Source organism: Lipophrys pholis, assembly GCF_963383615.2.
Source record: "Lipophrys pholis genome assembly, chromosome: 9".
In the NCBI taxonomy this organism is placed as follows: domain Eukaryota; kingdom Metazoa; phylum Chordata; class Actinopteri; order Blenniiformes; family Blenniidae; genus Lipophrys; species Lipophrys pholis.
Genome location: NC_137639.1, coordinates 356,887 through 382,711, shown reverse-complemented (window position 1 = coordinate 382,711; position 25,825 = coordinate 356,887). Strand labels below are relative to the sequence as shown.

At 44.5% G+C, this 25,825-nt stretch overlaps 1 protein-coding gene across 1 annotated transcript in view; it reads left to right on the top strand.

Annotated features, from left to right (window-relative positions):
• The window catches only part of cep162 (centrosomal protein 162), a gene marked incomplete at its 3' end in the record, with an annotated part of 42,877 nt that overhangs the window by 1,626 nt on the left and 15,426 nt on the right, over positions 1 to 25,825 (top strand). The window contains exons 3-15 of the mRNA XM_080472431.1: positions 2,975 to 3,110; positions 4,351 to 4,407; positions 15,126 to 15,242; positions 17,287 to 17,443; positions 17,527 to 17,585; positions 17,660 to 17,712; positions 19,132 to 19,162; positions 19,236 to 19,310; positions 20,670 to 20,909; positions 22,133 to 22,214; positions 23,333 to 23,609; positions 24,165 to 24,426; positions 25,452 to 25,540. Coding sequence (XP_080328557.1) covers positions 2,975 to 3,110; positions 4,351 to 4,407; positions 15,126 to 15,242; positions 17,287 to 17,443; positions 17,527 to 17,585; positions 17,660 to 17,712; positions 19,132 to 19,162; positions 19,236 to 19,310; positions 20,670 to 20,909; positions 22,133 to 22,214; positions 23,333 to 23,609; positions 24,165 to 24,426; positions 25,452 to 25,540 — 1,635 coding nt within the window. The remainder of the gene's footprint in view (positions 1 to 2,974; positions 3,111 to 4,350; positions 4,408 to 15,125; positions 15,243 to 17,286; positions 17,444 to 17,526; positions 17,586 to 17,659; positions 17,713 to 19,131; positions 19,163 to 19,235; positions 19,311 to 20,669; positions 20,910 to 22,132; positions 22,215 to 23,332; positions 23,610 to 24,164; positions 24,427 to 25,451; positions 25,541 to 25,825) is intronic.

Here is a 25,825-nt window from a genome sequence, read left to right as displayed (position 1 = left end):
AGAGTGCAGGGTATGGCCAGAGTTCTGGGGGGTGAGGAGTTCCTGAAGGTAAGGGGTGTGTGGCCATGGACGCACAGGTGGGTGAAGACGGAGACCTGGTCGGGATGTGGTCGTGTTTTAGCACGACCACATCCTGGTGGCTGTTCTGGATCTACTGTAGTTTCTGGATCCTGGTTCTGGATCTACTGTAGTCTCTGGAGACTCTAGCTAAAGATCCTGTTGAGGATTGCGTTGCAGTAACCAGCCTTGAGGAGACAAAGACATGGACAAGCTTCTCTGCATCAGCCAGAGCGAGTGTTTCCTGAGGTGGTAGAACCAGGTCTTTCAGAGGAGTTCGATGTTCCTGAGGTGGTAGAACCAGGTCTTTCAGAGGAGTTCGATGTTCCTGAGGTGGTAGAACCAGGTCTTTCAGAGGAGTTTGATTTGTTGAAGGTGAGTTGGGGAAACATTTTAACTTCGGCTGAACAATTTTGGAAAACAATCTAATTGCGATTTTTTGCCTCAATATTGCGATTTAATCAGCAATTATTTTTTCAAGGTTCTCTTCTCATGTATTTTTCAACAAACACAAGCAATAAATCAATGTGTATTATAATAAAGAATATCAGGTTTATATTCTTTCTTATAGGCTCGGCTTATGTTAAAATAAAGTCAAATGAAGCATGTATTCATATGAAAGACAGTTTATTTATCTTCTACTTCAATTACAGTTGTAAACTTAATAAGTACTGTGTGTTATCATTATTGTTGACTTTATATGAGGCTGAAATAAACTCCTCTCTACAGTAAAGTATGAAATGTACTAATGTATACATGTACTCTCTCAAAAAACAACTTGAGGTTAGTATCAGGACAGTAAAGGAAGCAGTACAGAGTATTTTAGTTCCATGTGGACAATGTGGGGGTCTGCGTGACGTCATCATCTCATAATAAACTAGTTCTATCTTTAAAAGCTCAGAATGACTTTATTAATTTCTGGGGAAATTCTTGAGCAAGGCAGCAGCAACACAATGTTTCCAGCTCTAACGCAGCTCCAACCATTGGGACTATTTTCAGGGAGTTTAGCGTGGAGTAGGACGCAGCTTCACGGAGGTGTGAATCTCCTGCTGACAGCCTGGAGGAGCTGCTGCTCATTGTTCTGATGTCAGAGCTGTTCTCCTCCCAGAGCTGGAGTTTGAAAACACTGAGGTCTGGCTGCAGAGCGCCGCCCTGCTGGACTACGGCTTTGCTAACATCCACGTTGCTGTGTTGCTTTGCTAACATCCAAATTGCTGTGTTGCTTTGCTAACATCCACGTTGCTGTGTTGCTTTGCAAACATTCACGTTGCTGCGTTGCTTTGCTAACACCCACTTTGCTGTGTTGCTTTGCAAACATTCACGTTGCTGCATTGCTTTGCCAACATCCACGTTGCTGTGTTGCTTTGCAAACATTCACGTTGCTGTGTTGCTTTGCAAACATTCACGTTGCTGTGTTGCTTTGCTAACATCCACGTTGCTGTGTTGCTTTGCACACATCCACGTTGCTGCGTTGCTTTGCTAACATCCACGTTGCTGTGTTGCTTTTCAAACATCCACGTTGCTGTGTTGCTTTGCTAACATCCACGTTGCTGTGTTGCTTTGCAAACATTCACGTTGCTGCGTTGCTTTGCTAACATCCACGTTGCTGTGTTGCTTTGCAAACATTCACGTTGCTGTGTTGCTTTGCTAACATCCACGTTGCTGTGTTGCTTTGCTAACATCCACGTTGCTGTGTTGCTTTGCAAACATTCACGTTGCTGTGTTGCTTTGCTAACATCCAAGTTGCTGTGTTGCTTTGCAAACATTCACGTTGCTGCGATGCTTTGTGGTGTTTTGAGTGTAAAATCCCTCCAAACAGCAACATGTTGCCATGAAAAGTTGGATAGCACAGTGCTACTTCCCTAGCCTGCTCGCTGGCTGCAAACTGTGGAATGGATTTCCTGCCTCATTCCTCCTGGTCTCATTGAGACCCGCCTCCCTTCAGGAAATCCAGTCCACAGTTTGCAGCCAGCGAGCAGAGCAGCAGCAGGGAAACACTGGGGATCATTTCAGCACCATGAAGCAGACCAGGACCATGGATCAGACCAGGACCATGGAGCAGAAATCTCTGCAGGTTGGATCGGAAATTTCCGATCCGTGAATTACGTTGATATAGGAACCCGATCCCGGATCGGATCGGCTCCATCCCTAAAAACAAGGCCATTGTGCAGCAGGTTCACTTGACTTCTCTCACTGCTGCTCTGCTCCGCTCGCTCACGACATATATGTCGGCGCAGGACATGCAAGTCGTCACATGACCAGATCACGCCAGTAGTCAAATCGCAGCCCATGCGATTAGAAAATCCCGTTTTATCTTACCGCGATATTATCGCAAATGCAATTAATCGTTCAGCCCTAGTTTTAACCCCCGGGTTGGAGGGGGGATGTTTTGGCCAGAGAAGGTGATGCTGGTGACGCTTCCTGCCTCTGTTCGGTTTACTGGAATCTAACCAGGGATTGTGGAGTTTGGTCTCTACTTTTTCTTAGACCCTGTTTACACAATGTCGTTTCAGTGAAAACGCACAGTTTTGTGTTGATTGTTATTACGGTGACTGTCAAAATAAAACCACCAAGTTGGATTGTTATTATGGTGACTGTCAAAATAAAACCACCAAGTTGGATTGTTATTATGGTGACTGTCAAAATAAAACCACCAAGTTGGATTGTTATTATGGTGACTGTCAAAATAAAACTACCAAGTCCAGAAAAATATGGACTGGGAGTCATGACACCAGGGATGAAAAACATTGTTTTGATTATCCAGCTACTGAGCATGTGCAGTAAAACTATTTACTGCGACTGTCCTAAAAGCACAGACTGCATGTTATGTTCCCATATTTTAAAAGTACGATGAAGAGTTTTCTTTAAAGATAATGCTGTTAAAAGATAAGCAGGATTGAGCTCGTTTCCTTCTCAGTCTGTTTCAGATGACTCGTTGGATGTTGGCGGTCCTGACAAGCAGCTGCTCAGTAAACCCAGCCAGAGATCGGCTCCAGAAGCCGCAGCGCCGTGGTGGCAAGATGACCAACGCAGCAGTGGAGAAACGGAGAGAGGTGACAATATGATGATACGTGAATGTGAGAGAATAGAGAGTGTCCGGGGATGCTCTCTACACACTAAAGAGCAGCAGTATGCTGAGAAATAAATGATTTAATGTCCTGGGTGTGGCTTGAGTTAGAAAGCTCCAGGAGTGTCAGGAAGTTAAAAGAAGGATCCAGAGTGGTGAGAGGAAACACCCATGAATATTTAGTCTTGTTTTCTATCCATCTTTTACTTTTTATTCTTTGATAGTTTTAGATTCAGACAGCAGTCAGGAGAAACGGGGAAGTGTTTCTCGTGTCCTGAAGGTCTGAAGCTCATGCTCGCTTCACGGGTTCAAGCTCTGCTGTGCTGATATAGTCCCGCTCCTGATATCTGTTGAAAAGCTGTGGACTCTTAAATCCCAGCCTGAAGCCGCTCAGTCTAAGATCATAGCAGCGGGGTTTTCCTCACTTTTACAAATGAGCTTCAGATCAGCTGCCTCACACATTAAAACATATCCCCTCTCACAGAGTATGTTCACTGCTTTGATTTCCTGCTGAATTGTTGTTTTGTTTATTAAGGTGCGTTCACAGTTCCCAGTTTGATCTGGACCAGAGTCCCCTGAACTCTGATCTGGGTCTAACAAGGAAATTCTGGTCTCCTTGAAAACATCGATCTCAGTTCTCATATCTGCCGACTTTCCAGCGGGCGGGGTGAGAGGATGTGATGTACAGCGCAATGCATTCTGGGTAGTAAACAAACAAAGCAAACCACGCCAAGCAGACTCAGAAAGAAAAGGTTGGAAAACATCTTGCAGCCAGACGTGGAGTAGAGAGGAAGAAGTAGAGAGGAAGACTCCTTGATATCTGCTCTGACTATATGTTGTAATTATTTGTGGCTACCCATTAGCTATGAGCAAATGAGCCTAGCCACCACAGACTAAAGGGGCGGGACTTCCTGTTTCAATCCAAACCAATCAATGAGCAGTGTTTCTTCTTTTCTTCCTCTCTGCTTAGTGATAGTTTCAGGCGACAGCGCCCCCAAACCAGCAGCTGGTGGAACTGCATAATGTTTTCCAGGCGGTTTGGTCTCAAAATGCAGCATGAACCCCCCCCCCCCCAACCCCCCCAGAAGAATGTGACAGGCCCCTTACTGTTGCTTTCTTATAAAACAATGCAGCATGCAGTGACATGAAAGACACAGATTAGCACTACTGACACTGCGTCGTTTCACTCGTCCTTCTCTGTTTCTCTGTTTCATCTCCACCAGCAGAGGCGACCAAACGCAGGTTTCTCAAAGCCAAAAGGTCCCAGCAGGAAGAAATCCAGGGTGAGAGCTACTGAAAAATAGTTTTCATAACATCCACCTTTTCAAATTGAAGACAGAGAACCATCGTTGTGGTTTGGGGGTCAGTTTACTCGACGACGGTGCTCGAAGCCCTTGAAAATAAAACCTTTTTGAAAACGCAAAAACTTCACATCTCTTGTTGAAAATGGGGGGGAAGGAACTTTTCTGAAACGCTGCTACTGTGCATGAGCACCATGGCTGTAGTGAATAGTTGTTCTGCACATGCTCAGTAGAGCCAATCAGAACAATGTTTCCTCCTTGGTGTCATGACTCCCAGTCCTTATTCTCCTGGACTTGGTACTTTTATTTTGACAGTCACCATAATAACAATCCAACTTGGTGGTCTGTCCACTAGAACGTCGATGTTCTCCAGTTGTTAATGTTTGGAGCTCATTGTTCTCTGCTCTGTGTGTGTGTGGTTTCATTGCAGAAACAAACAACAGTGCCAACTAGTGGCCGTACATGAAAACTAACATGTTGTCTTGTGTTTGTCAGTATGATAGAAATCAAGTTTGACCTTCATCAATTGAATCTAGGATTGAAAGTCTCAAATCGGTTACAGACGAAATGTATATTTTATACTCCACATTTAGGATCGATTAGGTCTATAATTACACAAGTCTTCCTGATCTTTGTTTTCTTCAGGGATTACTGATGATTGTTTCTTTCCATGATGATGGTTCTTACCTTCTTTCATAATCCAGTTAAAGATGCTATGATAGAGTGGCTTTGAGATGTTTTGTACTGCTCTATTGGAAAGCCGTCACTGCCTGAGGCCTTGTTTAGAACCCGCCTGTTGCCTTCCCTGTCTCGTCCACTGATATTTGTGCATAACCATCTTATTTTGTTTGTACATTAAAAGCAACTTAGATCTAATTCAGGAGCAACTCTGAAGACTGCAGTTAGTCTTTGTCCAGATTGTCTATTTTCAGAGTCTTATTCTCTTCATCTCAGTTCACTCACATACCGAGCTCGCCCTTCATCTCTTTTGAAGCTCCTGTAGCTTCAGTTTGGTTCACTTAGCGGTGTCCTGAGCGTCGGCCCTGCTGCCATGGCAGGAGCGTTCCTGTACCTCCTCTTGTACCTCCTCCTGTATCTTCTCCTGTACCTCCTCCTGTATCTTCTCCTGTACCTCCTCCTGTATCTTCTCCTATACATTCTCCTGTACCTCCTCCTGTATCTTCTCCTGTACCTCCTCCTGTATCTTCTCCTATACCTCCTCCTGTACCTCCTCTTGTACCTCCTCCTGTAACTTCTATTGTACCTCCTATACCTCCTCCTGTATCTTCTCCTATACCTTCTCCTGTACGTCCTCCTGTATCTTCTCCTGTACCTCCTCCTATACCTTCTCCTGTACCTCCTCTTGTACGTCCTCTTGTACATCCTCCTGTATCTTCTCCTGTACCTCCTCCTATAGCTCCTTCTGTATCTCCTCCTGTGTCTTCTCCTATACTTTCTCCTGTACCTTCTGCTGTATCTTCTCCTATACCTTCTCCTGTACCTCCTCCTGCACCTCCTTCTATACCTCCTCCTGTACCTTCTATACCTCCTCCTGTACCTCCTCCTGTACCTTCTCCTGTACCTCCTCCTACACCTCCTCTTGTATCTTATCCTGTACCTCCTCCTGTGTCTTCTCCTGTACCTCCTCCTGCACCTCCTTATATACCTCCTCCTGTACCTTCTCCTATACCTCCTCCTGTACCTTCTCCTGTACCTCCTCCTACACCTCCTCTTGTATCTTATCCTGTACGTCCTCCTGTAACTTCTCCTGTACCTCTTCCTGTACCTCCTCCTGTATCTTCTCCTGTACCTCCTCCTATACCTCCTCCTGTATCTTCTCCTGTACCTCCTCCTGTATCTTCTCCTGTACCTCCTCTTGTACCTCCGCCTGTATCTTCTCCTATACCTCCTCCTGTATCTTCTCCTGTATCTTCTCCTGTACCTCCTGTATCTTCTCCTGTACCTCCTCCTGTACCTCCTCCTATACCTCCTCCTGCATCTTCTCCTGTACCTCCTCTTGTACGTCCTCCTGTATCTTCTCCTGCACCTCCTTATATACCTCCTCCTGTACCTTCTCCTATACCTCCTCCTGTACCTTCTCCTGTACCTCCTCCTACACCTCCTCTTGTATCTTCTCCTGTACCTCCTCCTATACCTTCTCCTGTACCTCCTCCTGTACCTCCTCCTATACCTCCTCCTGTATCTTCTCCTATACCTCCTCCTGTACCTCCTCTTCTACGTCCTCCTGTATCTTCTCCTGTATCTCCTCCTGTACCTCCTCCTGTACCTTCTCCTGTATCTCCTCCTGTACCTCATCCTATACTTCCTCCTGTATCTTCTCCTGTAGCTCCTCCGATACCTCCTCCTTTATCTTCTCCTGTACCTCCTCCATATCTTCTCCTGTACCTTCTCCTGTATCTCCTCCTGTATCTTCTCCTATACCTCCTCCTGTATCGTCTCCTGTACCTTCTCCTGTATCTCCTCCTGTATCTTCTCCTGTACCTCCTCCTATAGCTCCTCCTGTATCTCCTCCTGTGTCTTCTCCTATACTTTCTCCTGTACCTTCTGCTGTATCTTCTCGTATACTTCCTCCTGTATCTTCTCCTGTACCTCCTCCTACACCTCCTCTTGTATCTTATCCTGTACCTCCTCCTGTGTCTTCTCCTGTACCTCCTCCTGCACCTCCTTCTATACCTCCTCCTGTACCTTCTCCTATACCTCCCCCTGTACCTTCTCCTGTACCTCCTCCTACACCTCCTCTTGTATCTTATCCTGTACCTCCTCCTGTGTCTTCTCCTGTACCTCCTCCTGTACCTTCTCCTATACCTCCTCCAGTTTCCTTCTCCTGTACCTCCTCCTGTACCTTCTCCTATACCTCCTCCGTTTTCCTCCTCCTGTACCTCCTCCTGTACCTTCTCCTATACCTCCTCCAGTTTCCTTCTCCTGTACCTCCTCCTGTACCTTCTCCTATACCTCCTCCAGTTTCCTTCTCCTGTACCTCCTCCTGTATGTCTTCCTGTATCTTCTCCTGTACGTCCTCCAGTTTCCTCCTCCTATACCTCCTCCGGTTTCCTTCCCTTGTACCTCCTCCTATACCTTCTCCGGTACCTCTTCCTAGGCCCGGGCGATAAACCGAAAATTTACCGATACCGGAATTTACGAAAATTACAGACGTCATTTTGCCCATTTCGGTACATTCGGTTTTTAAGCGGCCATCCACACGAGCAAGCCGGTTAACCTAAACGAGCTGTATTTGGCCTATCATCCAGAAGAGGCGGTGTTTTAGAAGCGTGAAAACGTTTTTTTTGAACACGGGTCCCAGAGTGGGGAAATTCGAAAACCCCGGCTCGTGGCAAAGTCGGCAAAGATGATCATCTGTTGAAAAAAGATGAAGTAATGGCTCCCCTCCTACCCCAACCACAGTCCGCAACGTCCCCTAATCACCACAACAATGAGGGACTACAAGCGCCGGTGGAGCTGCAGAAGCTACTGACCACGGTAGCAGCAGGAGGAGCGGGGCCATAGATCTATAGAACTAGAGTTATAAAGTGGTTTATGAGCAGGAGTCTACTTCTAAATTTCTATGTGGTCTGTCTTCTTCTGCATTTTTGGTATGCTTGGTGTGTCACAGCGCCCCTAAAGGCCTGGCATGTGTACTACATGTCCTGCAGTTTACAAGAGATGCAACTTGTTTCTCTCGTTATAGAGAACCTGATTACTTGACAACTTGAATGTGGCCATTTTCCAGTAAGCTCTTTGTAATATCCATATTTAGAATTTGTTCATAAGAGATTGTATTTTTAATACTTTGTGTTTGTAGGAAATTTATGTTTAAGTTATTTTATACTTTTGAATGTATTCAGTCGTTCTCATTTCAGGTAATCTGTGTTTATCAGCTCTTCAATAAATGTAAACAGCTAAAAGGACTTAATTTTTTCATTTATTTTCAGACAGTGTAGTTTTACAGTCCTTTAAAGTGGCAATAAATAGGTCCAGGGGAGTCATACTATCAATATAACTGCCACATCTAGTGGCCAAACATTGTTTTGCGCAGTGGAGTAGTTATCGTCCATTTATCTTTATGGAGGTGAACTGCTCAATATATCATGATCTTGATTTGAGGCCATATCGCCCAGCCCTACCTCCTCCTGTACCTCCTCCTATACCTCTTCCTGTACCTCCTCCTGTATCGTCTCCTGTACCTCCTCCTATACCTCCTCCTGCACCTCCTCCTAGACCTCCTCCTGTATCTTCTCCTATACCTTCTCCTGTACCTCCTCCTGTATCTTCTCCTGTACCTCCTCCTGTATCTCCTTCTATACCTCCTCCTGTATCTTCTCCTGTATCTTCTCCTGTATCTCCTCCAGTACCTCCTCCTGTATCTTCTCCTGTATCTCCTCCTGTACCTCCTCCTGTATCTTCTCCTGTACCTCCTCCTGTATCTTCTCCTGTATCTCCTTCTATACCTCGTCCTGTACCTCCTCCTGTACCTTCTCCTGTACCTCCTCCTGTATCTTCTCCTGTATCTCCTTCTATACCTCCTCCTAGACCTCCTACTGTACCTTCTCCTGTACCTCCTCCTGTACCTTCTCCTGTACCTCCTCCTGTATCTTCTCCTGTACCTCCTCCTGTATCTTCTCCTGTATCTCCTATACCTCCTCCTGTATCTTCTCCTGTACCTCCTCCTGTATCTTCTCCTGTACCTTCTCCTGTACCTCCTCCTGTACCTCCTCCTGTATCTTCTCCTGTATCTCCTCCAGTTCCTCCTCCTGTACCTCCTCCAGTATCTTCTCCTGTATCTCCTTCTATACCTCCTCCTGTACCTTCTTCTGTACCTCCTCCTGTATCTCCTCCTGTACCTCCTCCTGTATCTTCTCCTGTATCTCCTTATATACCTCCTCCTGTACCTCCTCCTGCACCTCCTCCTAGACCTCCTCCTGTATCTTCTCCTGTACCTCCTCCTGTATCTTCTCCTGTATCTCCTCCTATACCTCCTCCAGTACCTCCTCTGCAGCCTCCTGCACGCCGTCGTCTGTCTGCGCTCTTCTTTCTCAGTGGATTCTGATCCTCACCAGGAAAGTCTGGAAGTGGATTCCTCTCTCTTCAAGAACGTTCTTAATGCTGAAATATTCCTTCCTTCTCTGAATTATCTCTGTGGTGTAATTGTGGTCAAAAAAGGGGCAGTTTTGGTGTTGAATTATGGTTTTTCCACACTTCCTTCAGTATCTTCTACTTTGTTGTGTACTGTAAAGAGTTCACCACTAGTGACTTTGGGGGTTTATCAGTGTCCAGTTGTTGAATTAAAGCTTGGGGTACCCGCTGTCTTTGGAGGTCTGTTTCTGCTGATAAGGTGAGCTCAGGTTTCAGAATTTGTTCAATGAGTTGTGCCGCTGAGCTTCCTTCCGTCTCTTCGTTAAGGCTAAATATTGTTCTCCCTTCTTGATCTGTCAGTCTGTCCTGCAGTATCCTCTGTAGTTTCACAGTCTGGTAGGGCGTCGATGCTCTCCATGTTCCAGGCTCTATTGGCTCGGCTCCTTCCAGGATGGCGTTGCTCACCAGTGATGCAAGTAATGTGTTAATTAGTAACGCGTTACTCTCAGGCCACAGCTACACTGTGGGGAGTGTTGTCAACAGCTGCTGAAAGTAACTAAAAAGTTACTTGTAATCTAAGTTGTTTACTTTTAAAAACAAGTCATCAGTAAAATAACAAAATTACTTTTAAAGGAGTAACTAGTAATCAGTAATCAGATTACTTTGTTCAAGGTAACTCTGGCAACACTGTTGCTAACTCGTTGTGAGCTGTTGTGAGCGTTTGATTAAGACTTTTCATAAAGACCTGGAACTCTTCCTTCATTTAACTTTAATTTCAGTTTAAGCTGTGCTCAGCTCACTCTGTCCTAACACTGTCTTTCAGACCTGCTGGTATCATGTCTGCTGCTTCAGCTTCGCCTGCTTCTGGTTCAGACATTTCTCATCCGTGTTTCTTTGTTCTTGTTCTGCCAGATTTTTAGCTCCTGTCCTTCTTGTTCTCCCTCCTCTCTGCAGCTCTATTTCATGTGTATTAATTGCATTTTAGCATTAAATTTGGGGAATTTAATGGAGTATTGCTCGGGAGCTATTCGTCTATGTTGCCGTCTTGGGCTGGGTCTTACCCAGAAGTAACCCTTGAATTGATCTTTAATCCAGCACCTTTGCTGTCACCCACTGGTAGTTCTGAGATCCAAACGGCAATGTTTACCGCATTAACTAATTTGAAAAGGCTCACTCAGTCCGAGGATGTTTAGTTCAGATCACATCTAGTCAGTGTTGGATCAAACTGGAAAAAGCCACCATATGATCAACACTTTTGTTTTTTTCCTTTCCTGCTGCCTGAAGATGTGAATGTGGAGAACTTAGATAAGCCTGTCCCCAAACCTTGCTGTAGAGCTCCGGATGAACCCGCTCAGTCGCTTCTGACTCACAGGGACTGGAGCTCGGAGAGCCGGAGAGCCTCGTCTGCTCAGTCAGACGGTCCCTGTCAGGACGGAGACCGGAGCCCCGGGCAGACCAGTGGAAACCCCGGGCGGACCAGTGGAAACCCCGGGCGGACCAGTGGAAACCCCGGGCGGACCACTGAAAGCCCCGGGCGGACCACTGGAAGCCCCGGGCGGTCCACTGGAAGCCCCGGGGGGACCAGTGGAAGCCCCGGGCGGACCCCGGGCTAAACTGCTGCTACGCTGGCTCCACTTCGTTGCTGGGCCAAAGAGGAGCTAGACAGGGACCCGAGGCGTCATCGGCTGGGGGCGGAGTTATATCTGGCGTTATCTCTGGCGTTATCTCTGGAGCTATCTCTGGAGGTATCTCTGGAGTTATCTCTGGAGTTATCTCTGGAGCTATCTCTGGAGGTATCTCTGGAGGTATCTCTGGAGGTATCTCTGGAGGTATCTCTGGAGCTATCTCTGGAGTTATCTCTGGAGCTATCTCTGGAGCTATCTCTGGAGTTATCTCTGGAGGTATCTCTGGAGCTATCTCTGGAGCTATCTCTGGAGTTATCTCTGGAGCTATCTCTGGAGGTATCTCTGGAGGTATCTCTGGAGGTATCGCTACCTCAAGGCGGAAGCGAGGCTGAAAACTCCAGGAACACGGAGTCCCAGAGTGGTTATAGAGAAAAAAATTTAAAAATACACGTGGGAACGATATAATAAGTCGTTCCCTGAAGTTAATAATACGAGGGAACGGGATTATTTAATTCGCTTTCGCAGAACCGTGGCTCTCGAGAGCGCCGCCGTTCTCCGCTGTCAGTCAGCTACGCGGCTATAATTTAGAAGCAGTTTTTCATTGTCGTTTATTTTTCACACTTTTCATGGTAACATTATTATAACTAACATCAACTCCAGGTCTTATTTCGCGTTCTGACCGCCGGCTGAGGTGCTGCAGCCGCTGAGCAAGGCAGTATGAGGCTGCCCCACTCTGCTCCGAGACGCTCCAATATTATTTTCTAACCCACAGAACTTCTTTATAATGAATACTTTTGGTTCATCAGCAACTAAAAAACAAACTACAAACTACTGTAAATGAAAGCTTGGATTTTATAGGTATAAAATGAGCCTTTTAACGGCTTCATGTGAAAGAGCTTTAATCAGAGTGTTTACCTAGGTTACCATGGAAACAGTTTTCAGAGCAGCGGTCTATCACTGTAAACCTCCATTCCTCCATGTTGAAGCATTTGATTCAGACACTCCCAGAAATAAAGTGAAAGGAGCAGAAATCCACTATGTAACGCCCACATGTTGAAAAATAAGACCCAAACTCATCCACACGTTATTTATTTGTCCCTCTATGTCCACTCTGGGGCTCCGGACTAAAGCAAGACGGACGTGAACAAACACCAATAGAGACAAGAAGAGACGTAATGTCTTCTGGCTCTTTGGTGCTTCAGAGGTTCTGGTCAGACTAGATGGAGCGACCTGGACTAAACCACTGGTACAGTCCGTCTCCTGGTTCCTGGATGAGGCTGTCAGCGCCACATTGTTTAAATCAGTGACGTGTCACGTTTTGGAGTGACGCAGTGACGTAGCTCTACTGGCTCCGCTAACGGTGGAAAGAGAACCGGTTCTTTGGTGGTGCTCATTTAAGAACTGGCTCTGGCACCGGCCCTGAACTAGAACCTGATTCTTTTTGGTGGAAAAGCCCTATGAGAGACGTCCTGATGGTCACTGAACATCCCAGACCCTATAGTTTAGTCCCTGAGCAGCTCCGTGTCCTCACATCCTCTCCTTCCCTGGTTGTGTCCCGAGTTTGATGGTGTCGGCCACGTCAATGTGAGGATGGAGATATTAGCATAGACTTGTCAAACTGGAGGCCCGGGGGCCAAACCCAGGCCACATTTCATTTTATGTAGAACAAGAGAACTTGAACGTCAAGTGGTAGTCCGTTGCAAGCCAGGAGTAACAATAAACTGCATTTTCCATTTTGGTGTGGAACCTTAGTTTTGGTGGGAAGTAACTGAATTGAAATGGAAACAAAACACCAACATGCATTTCTGAGAATAGAAATTCATGCAGAGGAAAGCAAGTGAAAGGAGAACTTATAATCACAAACATGTTGGTGCCAGAATTCCATCAGAGTTGAGTGTGTTAAGTTTAACCTCCAAGAAAAATGATCCCACAGTTGGAAGGCAGAGGGCAGTCCCAGTGGACTGTGTTTACATGCTTTCCTTTTTCTGATCTACGATGATGACGTGATGCTGAATCAAAGGTTGATTTAGGTTTTCATATTTTGACTGGAGAGAAATGTATGTTAACAAGGTTCATGCAGCAGATATATGGGTGATGCGTTCAGGTGCATCACGTAACCTTTCTTTTTTTTTTCTTTCTTTTTCTTTTTTTAAATTTGGTGCATGCGGCTTATAGACAGTTCCGCTCAATATTCTGGAAGTTACTGTACACAAACAATTAAAATGTTTATTTACCCCATGTTATTTAACTTTAAGGTAAAATAACAGCTGGCCCTGTCATGGTGGAGTGGCCTCTGATGAAAATGAGTACTTTAGCTCTGTAACGAGCTGATTCACTCCACTAATGTGTTGTTCGTAGCAGCTTTAGCTGTACAGTTAATATAACCCAGCGCTCTTCATCACAGCCATCTTTCTTCTTGCTTTCACTAATTCAGTTGATGTTATATCAAAAGCAGAAGAGTCTCATAGTTTTAAGGATTTAACAGGTAATCTCTTTAAACTCCATCCTCACATTTCTCTTTAAACGCTCCTTTAAAATCCACACAGCAGGAGTCAAACCAGAACAGGCCAGCTCCAGGGGAGAGGCCAGCCCCAGGGGAGAGGCCAGCCCCATGGGAGAGGCCAGCCCCATGGGAGAGGCCAGCCCCATGGGAGAGGCCAGCCCCAGGGGAGAGGCCAGCCCCAGGGGAGAGGCCAGCCCCAGGGGAGAGGCCAGCCCCAGGGGAGAGGCCAGCCCCATGGGAGAGGCCAGCCCCATGGGAGAGGCCAGCCCCAGGGGAGAGGCCAGCCCCAGGGGAGAGGCCAGCCCCAGGGGAGAGGCCAGCCCCATGGGAGAGGCCAGCCCCATGGGAGAGGCCAGCCCCATGGGAGAGGCCAGCCCCAGGGGAGAGGCCAGCCCCAGGGGAGAGGCCAGCCCCATGGGAGAGGCCAGCCCCAGGGGAGAGGCCAGCTCCATGGGAGAGGCCAGCCCCAGGGGAGAGGCCAGCAGAGGGACCACATTGTCTAAAAATCTCATTCAAGACTTTAAGGTTTTTCTTCTTTTGATACCAGATACATAAAAAGAAAAGTGCATTAAATGTGAATATTTTCTGAATTCTTTGGTATTTTCTGCAGTTAAACATTATTAAGTTTTAACCTGGTTATTATTTATATGTTAGCGTCCATCATTTTTCTGGCTCGCCTCAACTTGAGATCAAATAGGATGACATGTGAACCCTGAACTGAGGTTCTACAATGGAACTGTTTGAAACCAGAACTCTGTGTAGATCTCAGTCAGGAGTCAGTGGAGCCTGTAAACCGGATAACGCAACAGACAGGAGGAGGCAGTATTAAGAGGTTTCTTTTTTATTTTCCTTCCATTTTGCACCAGAAGGTTTCATTAAAATTGTCTTTACATTGAAATTGTAGTCATTTTCTGTCATAATTGTTTGGTTTTATGAAAGTGTATGCTCTGCTCCACATCAAAGAAAGGTTTAATGTTTAAAGTCTCTCCAGATGAGATGGGCTGTATTTGGCCTCTGAACTAAAATATGTTTGACAGGCCTGATCTAGATTGTCTCTATCAATGCTGCAGATCCGTTTGTGAAAACATCTGCGTGAAAGCAGACACATTTACCTTCAGCTATAAACAGGGGGCTGTTTCCTCAGTCAGGTCTTGAATCTCAAAGGGTTTTTTGGGGTTTTTTCTGTCTTGGTCAAATCTAACCTTGAGAACCATAAAATAGACAAAGTGGAGCCCTGATTTAGAACCACTGGTGTAGTAAGTATCAGTGTTTCTCAACCGGGCCCTCAGCACACAGTATTCCACATGTTTTCTCTACGGTCCTGCTGGATGAGAGCAGAGAGCTGTGAAAACAGGCTGCAGGAGCCTGGAGGACCAGGGTTCAGAACCGAGCTTCAGTTTCTACACTCGGTGTGTTTCCAGCCACACTCTGCTCAGATGGACTCATGAGGTTACAACAATCTCTCTCTGTGATTGTGTCAGGACTGTCTGGACTGGGAAAGTCCTTCAGAGAGTCTCTGAGGAAAACTCCGCCCATTCGAGAAGAGGATGAAGCTCCAGGAGATTTCCGTTTGAGGGATGAAGCAGTGGAAGCAGACGGTGAGTCACCTGAACTGGGGTCGAACATTCAGAAACCTCCGGTAAATTCACTGTAACATGTCAAGTATGTGTGATGATCCTCAGAGAAGATTTCCAATTTTACAATCTGAATTACCAGGTTTATACAACGTGTGTATACAACGATAGTATCAGGGGATCACCTGTGCAGTTTGAACATATGTTAGTGGGAGTCAGACCCATCTTGAACATCCTTTGTCCTGTGTAAAGTACTCTGTGGAGGAGCTTGTATTGTAAAGTACTCTGTGGAGGAGCTTGTATTGTAAAGTACTCTGTGGAGGAGCTTGTATTGTAAAGTACTCTGTGAAGGAGCTTGTATTGTAAAGTACTCTGTGGAGGAGCTTGTATTGTAAAGTACTCTGTGAAGGAGCTTGTATTGTAAAGTACTCTGTGGAGGAGCTTGTGTTGTAAAGTACTCTGTGGAGGAGCTTGTATTGTAAAGTACTCTGTGAAGGAGCTTGTATTGTAAAGCTGGGTTCTTCGATGAAGGACTGAAGAAGGGAAGATCTCTGGTCTGGAGATCTTCACACAAGGTTTTCTCAATGTCTAGCCAGCCTTCATCTAAGGGTTTCTGATTCATCCATTTTACTACATAAAGTACTTTATTGGCCAGATAATGAGTATAAAGTTTGGGAGTTCTAAGCCACCTTGGTCCTTGGTGTTCTGGAGTGTTTTTAAACTTCTACCTGATGGTTTGTTTTCCATCAGAATGTTGAGATGTGAGAATCCAGAGTGTTAAAGCAGCTTTTTGGTGGTTTTGTTGGGATCATTGAGAAGATGGAGTTCATTTTAGGCAGGACCATCGTTTTGATGGTTGCTCCTCTCCCCAGAAGTGAAATAGGGAGTGTCCTCCATCGGGTGAGGTCCTCCTCCAATGTTTTAATAAGGGGGTGTAGTTTAAGTTCACCAAGTCTGAGAGTTTGGCTGAGATGTTAATGCTGAGGTATTTGATGTTCCCTGGTTTTAGTGGGGTGTTCGGTGTGTGCTGGAATACAGAGTTAATAGGCAAGACGACTGATTTGTTCCAATTTATAGAATATTCTGAGATTGAGGAGAACCTGTCTATTAACCCTTTTGTTTCTGGAAGAGACGTCTGTGTGTTCTGCAGGAAAAGTATCACATCATCTGCATAGAGACATATTTTATGTGTTACATTTACTGTTGGTATTCCTTCTATGTTATTGCTCTGTCTGATGGCTGCTGCTAGTGGTTCCATAGAAATAGCAAAGAGAGATGGTGAGAGTGGACACCCCTGTCTGGTGCCTCTCTCAAGAGTGAACCTTGAGGACATTTGGTCATTGGTTTTAACACAGGCACTGGGTGAGGTGGACAGGATCTTTATCCAGGAGAGGTCCTTTTCTCTAAATCCAAATTCCCGTAGTGTAGCGAGTAGAAATTTCCAACGTTTTAATTTTTCAACTGCACAGCTTATTTCTCGCCTCCAATATTTTCAGAAACAGATTTCTCTGAACTGTTTCAGTAATAAAAGAGAGCGCTTGTGTCCGAGCCGCCTTGCTGGTCTGGTTTTAACTGCAGGAGCTGACAGCTCTGAGTGATGATGCATTCAGGTGCATCACGTAACTCCGCGCTCATATCAAAAAGAGGCTTCATTCTAAACAGGATTAAATGATGACTGATGGTCATTAGCGAGCTGGAACACGCATGCACAGCACATGGCAGTGCGGCTCTGACCCGGACGGTTGGAACATCCGAACCAAATTTCTATGGCCAGCTCCGTCTGGACGAAGAAAATGACGTCCTTCTGTATGGAGGATGAATCTGCCTTTAGTTGTTTAAACCATCTTAACTATTTAATGCAGAGGTGCCAAACACACTTTAGTTGAGGTTCCGCACACAGACCAATTCCATCCTGAGTTGGTTGGACAGGTGAAACTGCTGCGGGCCACCCTTTCATTTAAGAACCTGAAGTGGACGTTCTCGACGAGCAGATGAAGTAACTTGTTTGACTTTGAACTCCTGATGTCCTGAAACATCCTGAACATGAGCCTCCTGTCTCTGCCTGCAGACTCGGCGGTGAAGAGGAGCAGTGTGGGTTTGGACACTCTGGAGGAAGAGGAGGAGAAAGCCCGGTTCTTCTCCCAGCCTGAAGCAGGAGCTTCATCAACCATCGATTACTCCAAACTGAACCGGGAGCTGGACTCCACCGGCTCCACCAACCTCAGGCAAACCACAGCTTCATCCTCCTCCCAGGAATCTCTCGTCGATGTTCTCCTGTACTGAGAGTTTAACGTCTTGATTCCTGCAGGAAGGCAGAGGAGCAGAGCGATGAAGCTGGAGTCCCAGAGAGCAGCAGACCGTCTCCAGGTGAGTCACAAACCCTGAAGGAGCTCAGGTCCGTCAGCCTACCTTCATCTGCGTCTGTTCTCTGGTCCTCGCAGGCTCACCGCACTACAGTGAGGATTTTGAAGAGGAGGAGACTGGGAAGGAAGAGGTTTGGAATCCTTTATCTTCTCAGGAGTCACGTTTCATCCCATGTTTTGGGTTTATGTCAGAGTAAAGCTTCTGAGCTTGGTTTCAGTGGCCTTTTGGTTTCTTCTTCATTTTCTTCATACATTTTATTTATTTGTTCAGAGATATTATATACAGGTTTCAATAAAATGCCTCAATATTTCATGGTTCAAATCACAGGAGGAGTTTCTCACTGCAGAGAAACTTTCTGGAAAAACTAATGAGACCCAGAATGAAAGTAAAGTCCCTCATTGTGTCTCAGTCCCTTCATGAAGCGAGTGGAAGACGTCCTCCTGAAGCCAGAGAGCTCTGGACTCGGCTCCATTGTGCAGCTCGGCTGCACAGGAGGGAAAACAGGATTTACAGGCATAGAAAATAAACTGAAGCTCCCCCATCTCTTTTTTGTGCAAACTGTTGTTGTTATTGTTTTTTTTAATTAAGTCATTTACTACTTCAACTCTTTTTTATAATCGATTATAATCTTTTTATCCCCTGACACATTGCACAATTTCAATGGTCTAAAACATCTCCTCTGGATCTTAGGGAGTTTTTTAAGCGATTATTACATTTCAAACATCTTTGTATGTTTGTATTTATGTATTTAAGCCAGTTTCATGTCGTTTTTTTCTACTGGATTAACTAAAATTCGAAAGCAAAAAAGGAAAACCTTCTTGTTGAACATGATGTCCATTAAAACTAATCACAGGCCCATCTTCTACTCTCTTCATGAACTCCAGTAAATAAACACCATAACATTATGAGAGGGACATTTGTAATCTTGGCGATGTTCCAAGACATCTCATCGCCATGTTTTGAACAAACTCATGCCGATCTTCACACTGCTTTGTTTTAGCAGCTTGTCAACATCAAGGAGGTCATGGATTTATTCTCAGAGTCTCAGAAACCCTCCACATTGCCATCTGGGTCTGACTGCATCTGAAGTCTTTTCTTTTCAAAGTTAATGCTGAAGAGAAAAACTCTTCTGGGCTTCAGAGCTTCTCTCATTATTGACCTCAAGAATTCCTCTCCGCCAAAGAGGAGTGAAACAGTCTGCACGCCCTCGACAATCCCGAGGTTGAAGGTCTGAGCTTTGGTGTGGCCGACAGTTGGCAGAACTTCAGCTTCACCTCCGTCGAGAAGTTGGCGTCAAACATGAGGCCCAGGGCCCAAAACCGGCCCACCTGAGGCTCCAGTCCGCCCAACTTCTTCAGAGTAGCCAAACACGACACTGAGACCTGAGCTGAGATCGACTGATGCTGAAATGAAACTGGCATCCTCACGCTGTCAGGGGGAGGCTGGAAAAACCCCCACAATGCAACAGCTGCAGGAGAAAGTTTCAGACACTCTTTGCTGTCTTGCTTCATGTTTCACTACTAAATGATTTTATCTCTCTTTTTTTCAGAAACCTAAAATGTCTTCAATTCTTGCCCGAGGTAAGACTGTGGATTATATTTTACTGAGCTCAGCTACACATTGTAATTTAATCCACTTCCTCCTTTGTCTCAGTTTGTTTTTATGACTCTCTGGATGAAACGGGTGGAGAAGACAGAGGGAAGGACTCGGCAGCATCTGTGGACAAAGGTAACGGCTGCACATGGACGCTGCTCAAGTTTACATTGTTAATGCTAAGTTAACACTAAGTTAATGCTAACTTAAGTTAAGTTAACACTAAGTTAAGTTAACGCTAAGTTAAGTTAACGCTAAGTTAATGCTAACCTAAGTTAAGTTAACACTAACTTAAGTTAACGCTAAGTTAAGGTAACACAAAGTTAAGTTCACGCTAACTTAAGTTAACACTAATTTAAGTTAACGCTAAGTTAAGTTAATGCTAAGTTACATTAACGCTAAGTTAAGTTAGCACTAACTTAAGTTAACATGAAGTTAAGTTAATGCTAAGTTAAGTTAACACGAAGTTAAGTTAACACGAAGTTAAGTTAACATGAAGTTAAGTTAACACTAACTTAAGTTAACACTGAGTTAAGTTAGCACTAAGTTAAATTAACGTTAAGTTAACGCTAAGTTAGGTTAACACTAAGTTAACGCCAAGTTAGGTTAACACTAAGTTAACGCTAAGTTAGGTTAACACTAAGTTAAGTTAATGCTAAGTTAACGCTAAGTGAGGTTAACACTAAGTTAAGTTAACGCTAACTTAAGTTAACGCTAAATTAACACTAAGTTAAGTTAACGCTAAGTGAAGTTAACACGAAGTTAAGTTAGCACGAAGTTAAATTAGCACAAAGTAAAGTTAACACTAAGTAAAGTTAACACTAAGTAAAGTTAACACAAAGTTAAGTTAACACGAAGTTAAGTTAACGCTAAGTTAAGTTAACGCTAAGTTAAGTTAACGCTAAGTTAAGTTAACGCTAAGTTAAGTTAGCTACTAAGTTAAGTTAGCTACTAAGTTAAGTTAACACGAAGTTTAGTTAATGCTAACTTAAGTTAACACTAAGTTAAGTTAACGCTAACTTAAGTTAACGCTAAGTTAAGGTAACACGAAGTTAAGTTAAGGCTAACTTAAGTTAATGCTAAGTTAACACTAAGTTAAGTTAACGCTAAGTTAAGTTAACGCTAAGTTAGGTTTACACTAAGTTAGCACTAAGTTAAGTTAGCACTAAGTTAAGTTTTCACTCAGTTAAGTTTTCACTCAGTTAAGTTAACACAAAGTTAGCTTAACTGAGTGTTAACTTAACTTCGTGCTAACTTAACTCTCAGTTAAGTTAACACTCAGTTAAGTTAGCACTAAGTTGACTTCATAAGTTTCTCAGCTGTGCTCTCCTCAGTCTGGTTGTTAAGTCCATGTTTGGTGGTTCTGGAGAATTGTTGCTTGAAGTGGGTCAAAGTGTTTGTTCTGGTCCTGAAGGTTGTTGCTCCTCCTGTGGTGGCTGAACCTTCCTCACCAGAGTCTTCACCGACCAGGACGTCTCTTTGCGTCCTCTGCAGGTCCGATGTTGGTGCAGAGCGGTGGCTCGGAGATGGAGGCTCTTCAGGAGGCGTACCAGCAGATCCACGTGGCCGAAGCTTCAGAGGACGAGAGAGAAAGGATCCACCGAGCTGCGTCTCCTCCGTCTCCTCCGTCTCCTTCGTCTCCTCCGTCTCCTCCGTCTCCTTCGTCTCCTTCGTCTCCTCCGTCTCCTCCACGCAGCCAGCGGTCGCTGCTGCCGGCTTCTACCAACCAGTCGGGTCAGATCAAATATTCTGACTGGAACCAACCAATCAAACTATTTTATTTGTTTGTTTGTTTAAAATTCTTTATTTCTTTCAAAAGAAGTAAAAACAAAAATAAAATTAAAATATACACTCTTTGCAACAAAACTTCCAATTCAACACATTTTGTAAGAAAAGGAGCAGAAGAGAAGAGTACTCTTATGATCTCTGCTTTTCAAAACCTTTACATCGGTCTGTTAATGTTCAACATTCTAAATATTTACAGATATTTTTAAGCACTTTATATGCAGTATTTTGAATATACAAAATAAAAAATAGAAAACAATAATTTTCATGTTTGCTCAAATCAAATATCTAATGTCTCATATTACTTCTATTCAAATCAAATTTTTCGTACTTTTTTAACATCACTGATTTGATGTGTTTCTTGAATTCCAGGAGAGGTCCTGACTCTCTCACTTCTTTCTGAAGTGAGTTCCATAAACTGATTCCCGTCACTGAGACATTTCCTTCCATTACTTTGGAATTAAAACAGTTTTTTTAAAGAAGTCTGTTCCTTTCAAATGATATTAGATTAAAAAAGAGATGCTTCTTCTTTTTTCAAACCTTTGTTGGATGTTCATTGGCAATGTGTTTTTATTGGCTTTATACAAAACCTGAAGAATATAATATTAATAATAATGCATTAGTTTTATATAGAGCTTTTCTTCACCTCCATACTGGGTGGTGGTAAACTACGTCTGTAGCCACAGCTGCTCTGGGGCAGACTGATGGAGGAGAGGCTATCAGCCCCTCTGACCACCACCAACCACTCACTCTCACACTGCATACACACGGGCAGTTCAGGGTGCAGTGTCTTGCCCAAGGACACTTCGGCATGCAGGCAGAGATGGGAATCGAACCTGCAGCCTTCTGATTGAGAGACAAACGCTCTACCAACCCTATTGTGATCAACTATATCATAACATTTTAGTGACTTACATTTAATAATAACTATTTAACAGCATGTAGACCACTTTGTTAGCGCTCTTAATTTGATGAACTCATGCTCAGTAGTTTTTAACAATACAAGGTGTGTTTTCCTCTCTTTTCTGAAATAGTTTTGAGGATCTTTTTAAAGATATGGTTTGCAGCCTTGTGAAGTTTTTTTAACATCTTTCATATAAGATTTTAAAAGCGCGCTGTGAGTTGGATGATCCACTCTGAATGTGAGTTGATGGGTTTCTCTGTGTCTTCAGATCTTCCCACTGCAGAGGAGCTGATGAAGCCCATCAGACCGGAGGACGCCTCAGGCAGAGGCTTCAGCCTGCGGCTGCTCAGGTCTGAACCATAGAGCCACAAAGTTCTAGAAGCATCGCGCAGCAGATCAGCAACCATCAGAAACCCTCCATTATACTCATTTACTTCAGTTTACTTCAATTACCTCAAATTTAAATCAGAAAATTCCATACTTGACATTTTACTAGACAAACAGAAAGAACCTAACAGACACTGTAAGATTCAAAGTATGTAAAGCATTCATCTCGTCCTGTGAACCACGTTCACACCTGAGCTGCACAATAAAGTTTCAACAGAGCGACATCAACATGCACCATTAGCAATATCACAAACCACCGATGCTTCCCTGCACTCGTGTTCTACAAACTCAAAATTACTGATTTTTATATATGAAACAAAAATACAGCAGAATACAGAATAAATTTAATGAATAAATGTGTTTATTCATTAAAGTGATCTGTATAAACATTGATTAATGTGTCTATAGAGTGCTTAAATGTTTATTTTCAAGGCTCTTCTACTGCTCAAAACAATAAGACCTCGTTTATGTGACAACTTTTAAAGTGGAAGCTCTTCGTTTTTGTCCGATATAGTAAACATGTTGGGCCCCTAGGGGGAGCTGTTTTTATCTAATAAAATCAGCAGACAAGTTTCAGCTCCTTTAAACTGTCTTTGTTTTGATTAACTCTATTTGTTTGTAAGGAATAAAATGTGTTTCCACATGTGATCCAGACGATGGTGTCGTAGATATTCACTTTATTGGAGAAGCTGTAAGAGTAAGAGTGAAGATCAAACCCTGCTGTTGTTGCCATGAAGGAATCCTTGCACATGTGCAGAAGGCCGTGGGCAGCAGCATTTTCAAAAAGGAGACAGAGTTGGAGCGTTTTCATAAAGGTCCATGCTGGAAGCCGTTTTCAAAAAGTTGTGTTTTCCGGAGCTCTGAGCTCCGTTGTTGCGTAAACGGAGCCAAAGAAATGAGTTTTATAAGTCGAATGAACAAAATGAGTTTCACTTTGAAATTGCTTCTTCATTCATTCAAAACTTCTCCAGCTTTGTTGGATGGATTTTTATTAACTGCTTTTCCAGAGCATGAGCTCTATTTTACAGACTCATTCAATCCCAACAGGTTCAGTTGATAAAACTTTGCGCTGTGTGTGCAGCTCTGCGGCGCACGACCAGGACGAGACGCCTCGTCCATTCGGAAAGACTTTTACGGAAGTGACTCGCTCAGAGTCCAGACTGACGGAGCCACCGGGACACGCCGGCCTCCCCGCCAGGATCCACGGCACCGGGAAAGGAACGGGCCACAGGTCCGCCTCTCCGGATCCTCGCAGCCGAGACCTGACGTGGAGCATCGGGCAGGAGGTGGAGAGGCTGATGCAGGAGCAGAGCGGCTCTCAAACATCGTCTCTCATCGGCAGAGCAAAGAAACAAGCGGTGAGGCGACACCAAAGTCTAGCGTGTGGAACATCAGGCTCCTGGGCCAGAACCTGCCAGAGGCTGCAACCCGGCCAAACCACCAGTAAAATAGGAACCATTCCAAAGAAATCATCCTTTTTTTTTTTAACAAACCTCTTCAAAGTAGCGACACAACCCAGAGGCTGAGCTGAGATCTGATGCTGCCGTTAAAGCAGCCGTGCTGTCAGGGGCAGTCTGGAAAACAGGATCCGCTTTCTGGACGGTTCGCTGCATTTTGCACCAGGAAGTTTCATTGAAATGGTCTTTCTGTTGAGATTGTGGTCATTCTGCAGTTAGTTAGTTAGTTAGTTAGTTAGTTAGTTAGTTTAACAAGCCTGCAGCCTCCTCTCTACTCTGCACTTTGAAATTGCTTCTTCATTCATTCAAAACTTCTCCAGCTTTGTTGGATGGATTTTTATTAACTGCTTTTCCAGAGCATGAGCTCTATTTTACAGACTCATTCAATCCCAACAGGTTGGGATTGAATGTGTCAGTGTCCAGCTTAAAGTTGAAATAAGAGTCTCTTCCTCTCAGGCCACTGCTTCCCATCCGAGCTCCACTTCAGCTCCGGTGAGAGGACGGACCGTGGACGGGAAGCCAGCTGCTCCGGTGAGAGGACGGACCGTGGACGGGAAGCCAGCTGCTCCGGTGAGAGGACGGACCGTGGACGGGAAGCCAGCTGCTCCGGCCAGAGCTGCCGCTTCACTGAAACACCAGTCGCCTGTTTCCTCACCAGTTCGACAGCAGCCGCCAAGAGCCAAGCCGTCCCCGAGCAGAGAAAGCCAGCAGGGTGCAGGTGGAGAGACACTCACATCGTAACCGTCCAGTCAAACTAACAAACTCACTTCATCTGCTGCTTTTCGTTGGTCGCTGGCAGCATTTCTTTGTTTTGTTGAGAGACTCCAAAGCTAATATTTGATCACTTGAAATTTTAGAATTTCTTTGGATTTGTCTGCATTAAAGTGGTATGATGAGGGTTATCTGATGAAAACATTAGAGCAAGTTAGAGTCAGTGTGTCGTGAATGCAACAGTTCTTTAGTCAACATTCTAAACCAGGAGTCGTGACCTCCGTTTCCTCCCAACAGAGACTCTGAGAGCCACCAACCTTTCTAACATCATAATGAAGAAACACTCTGACATCCGTTTTAGCCTCGGTGCTGCGTCGAACATCAGATTATAGAGCTTCCCTACTCTAACATCAGATTATAGAGCATCTCCCTCCTCTAACATCAGATTATAGAGCATCTTCCTCTAACATCAGATTATAGAGCATCTCCCTCCTCTAACATCAGATTATAGAGCATCTTCCTCTAACATCAGATTTATGGATCAGCTTCCTCAAACATCAGATTATAGAGCATCTTCCTCTAACAGCCAGATTATAGAGCATTTTCCTCCACTAACATCAGATTATAGAGCACCGTCCTGCTCTAATCCAGATTATAGAGCACCTTCCTCCGCTAACATCCAGATTAGAAAACATCACAATGTTCTACTTTTAAAGTCGTAACGTTTGCATATAACAATGTGATTAGTTGTAATTGTCCACAGAAAATGAATGAATGAAATTTATTTCGATTAAATATATCAACTGATTTTTTCTTTCATCAGAACTTTTAGTTTTTTCTCAAAATATTTGTGAAATAAGATTGTACTCATCCCACATTCATGACAGCAACTCTGTGCACAACGATAAGAAAAATAAAAGTGTGTGATTTCACACTGAGGCGATGTTCCTCTGCTGGAGCAGCTCCTGGAGCTCAGCCTGATAGTTTCACTCTACCTTCAGGACATCATTGTATTTCCTCTGTGTGACTCAGATGCGGGTCTGAGGGCGAGCAGCGAGCTGGTGGCGTCCGTCCAGTCCTTGGTGAGCGTCCTCCAGCAGCAGATTGGAGCCGTTCACCCGGTCAGTCCTTCAGCAAGCAGAATGCACGAAAACATCATAACACACGATAATTGAAATAGGATTCCTGTGGTGCATTCTTTAACGATGAGTTCCTTTTGTCTGAGGAGAAACTCTTTGGGTTTCCACTCCTTCTCTGAGTCTCTGGTGCTGCTTCAGCTTCAATAGTTCCAAACTTTCATTCACTAGTTTTTCATCACAAGCTGCATTCAGCTCTTTGTCTGTCCATCACTTCAATAGAGCCTCATCCTGTCGATCTGTCTCGTCACACTATTTGATTCCTTTTCA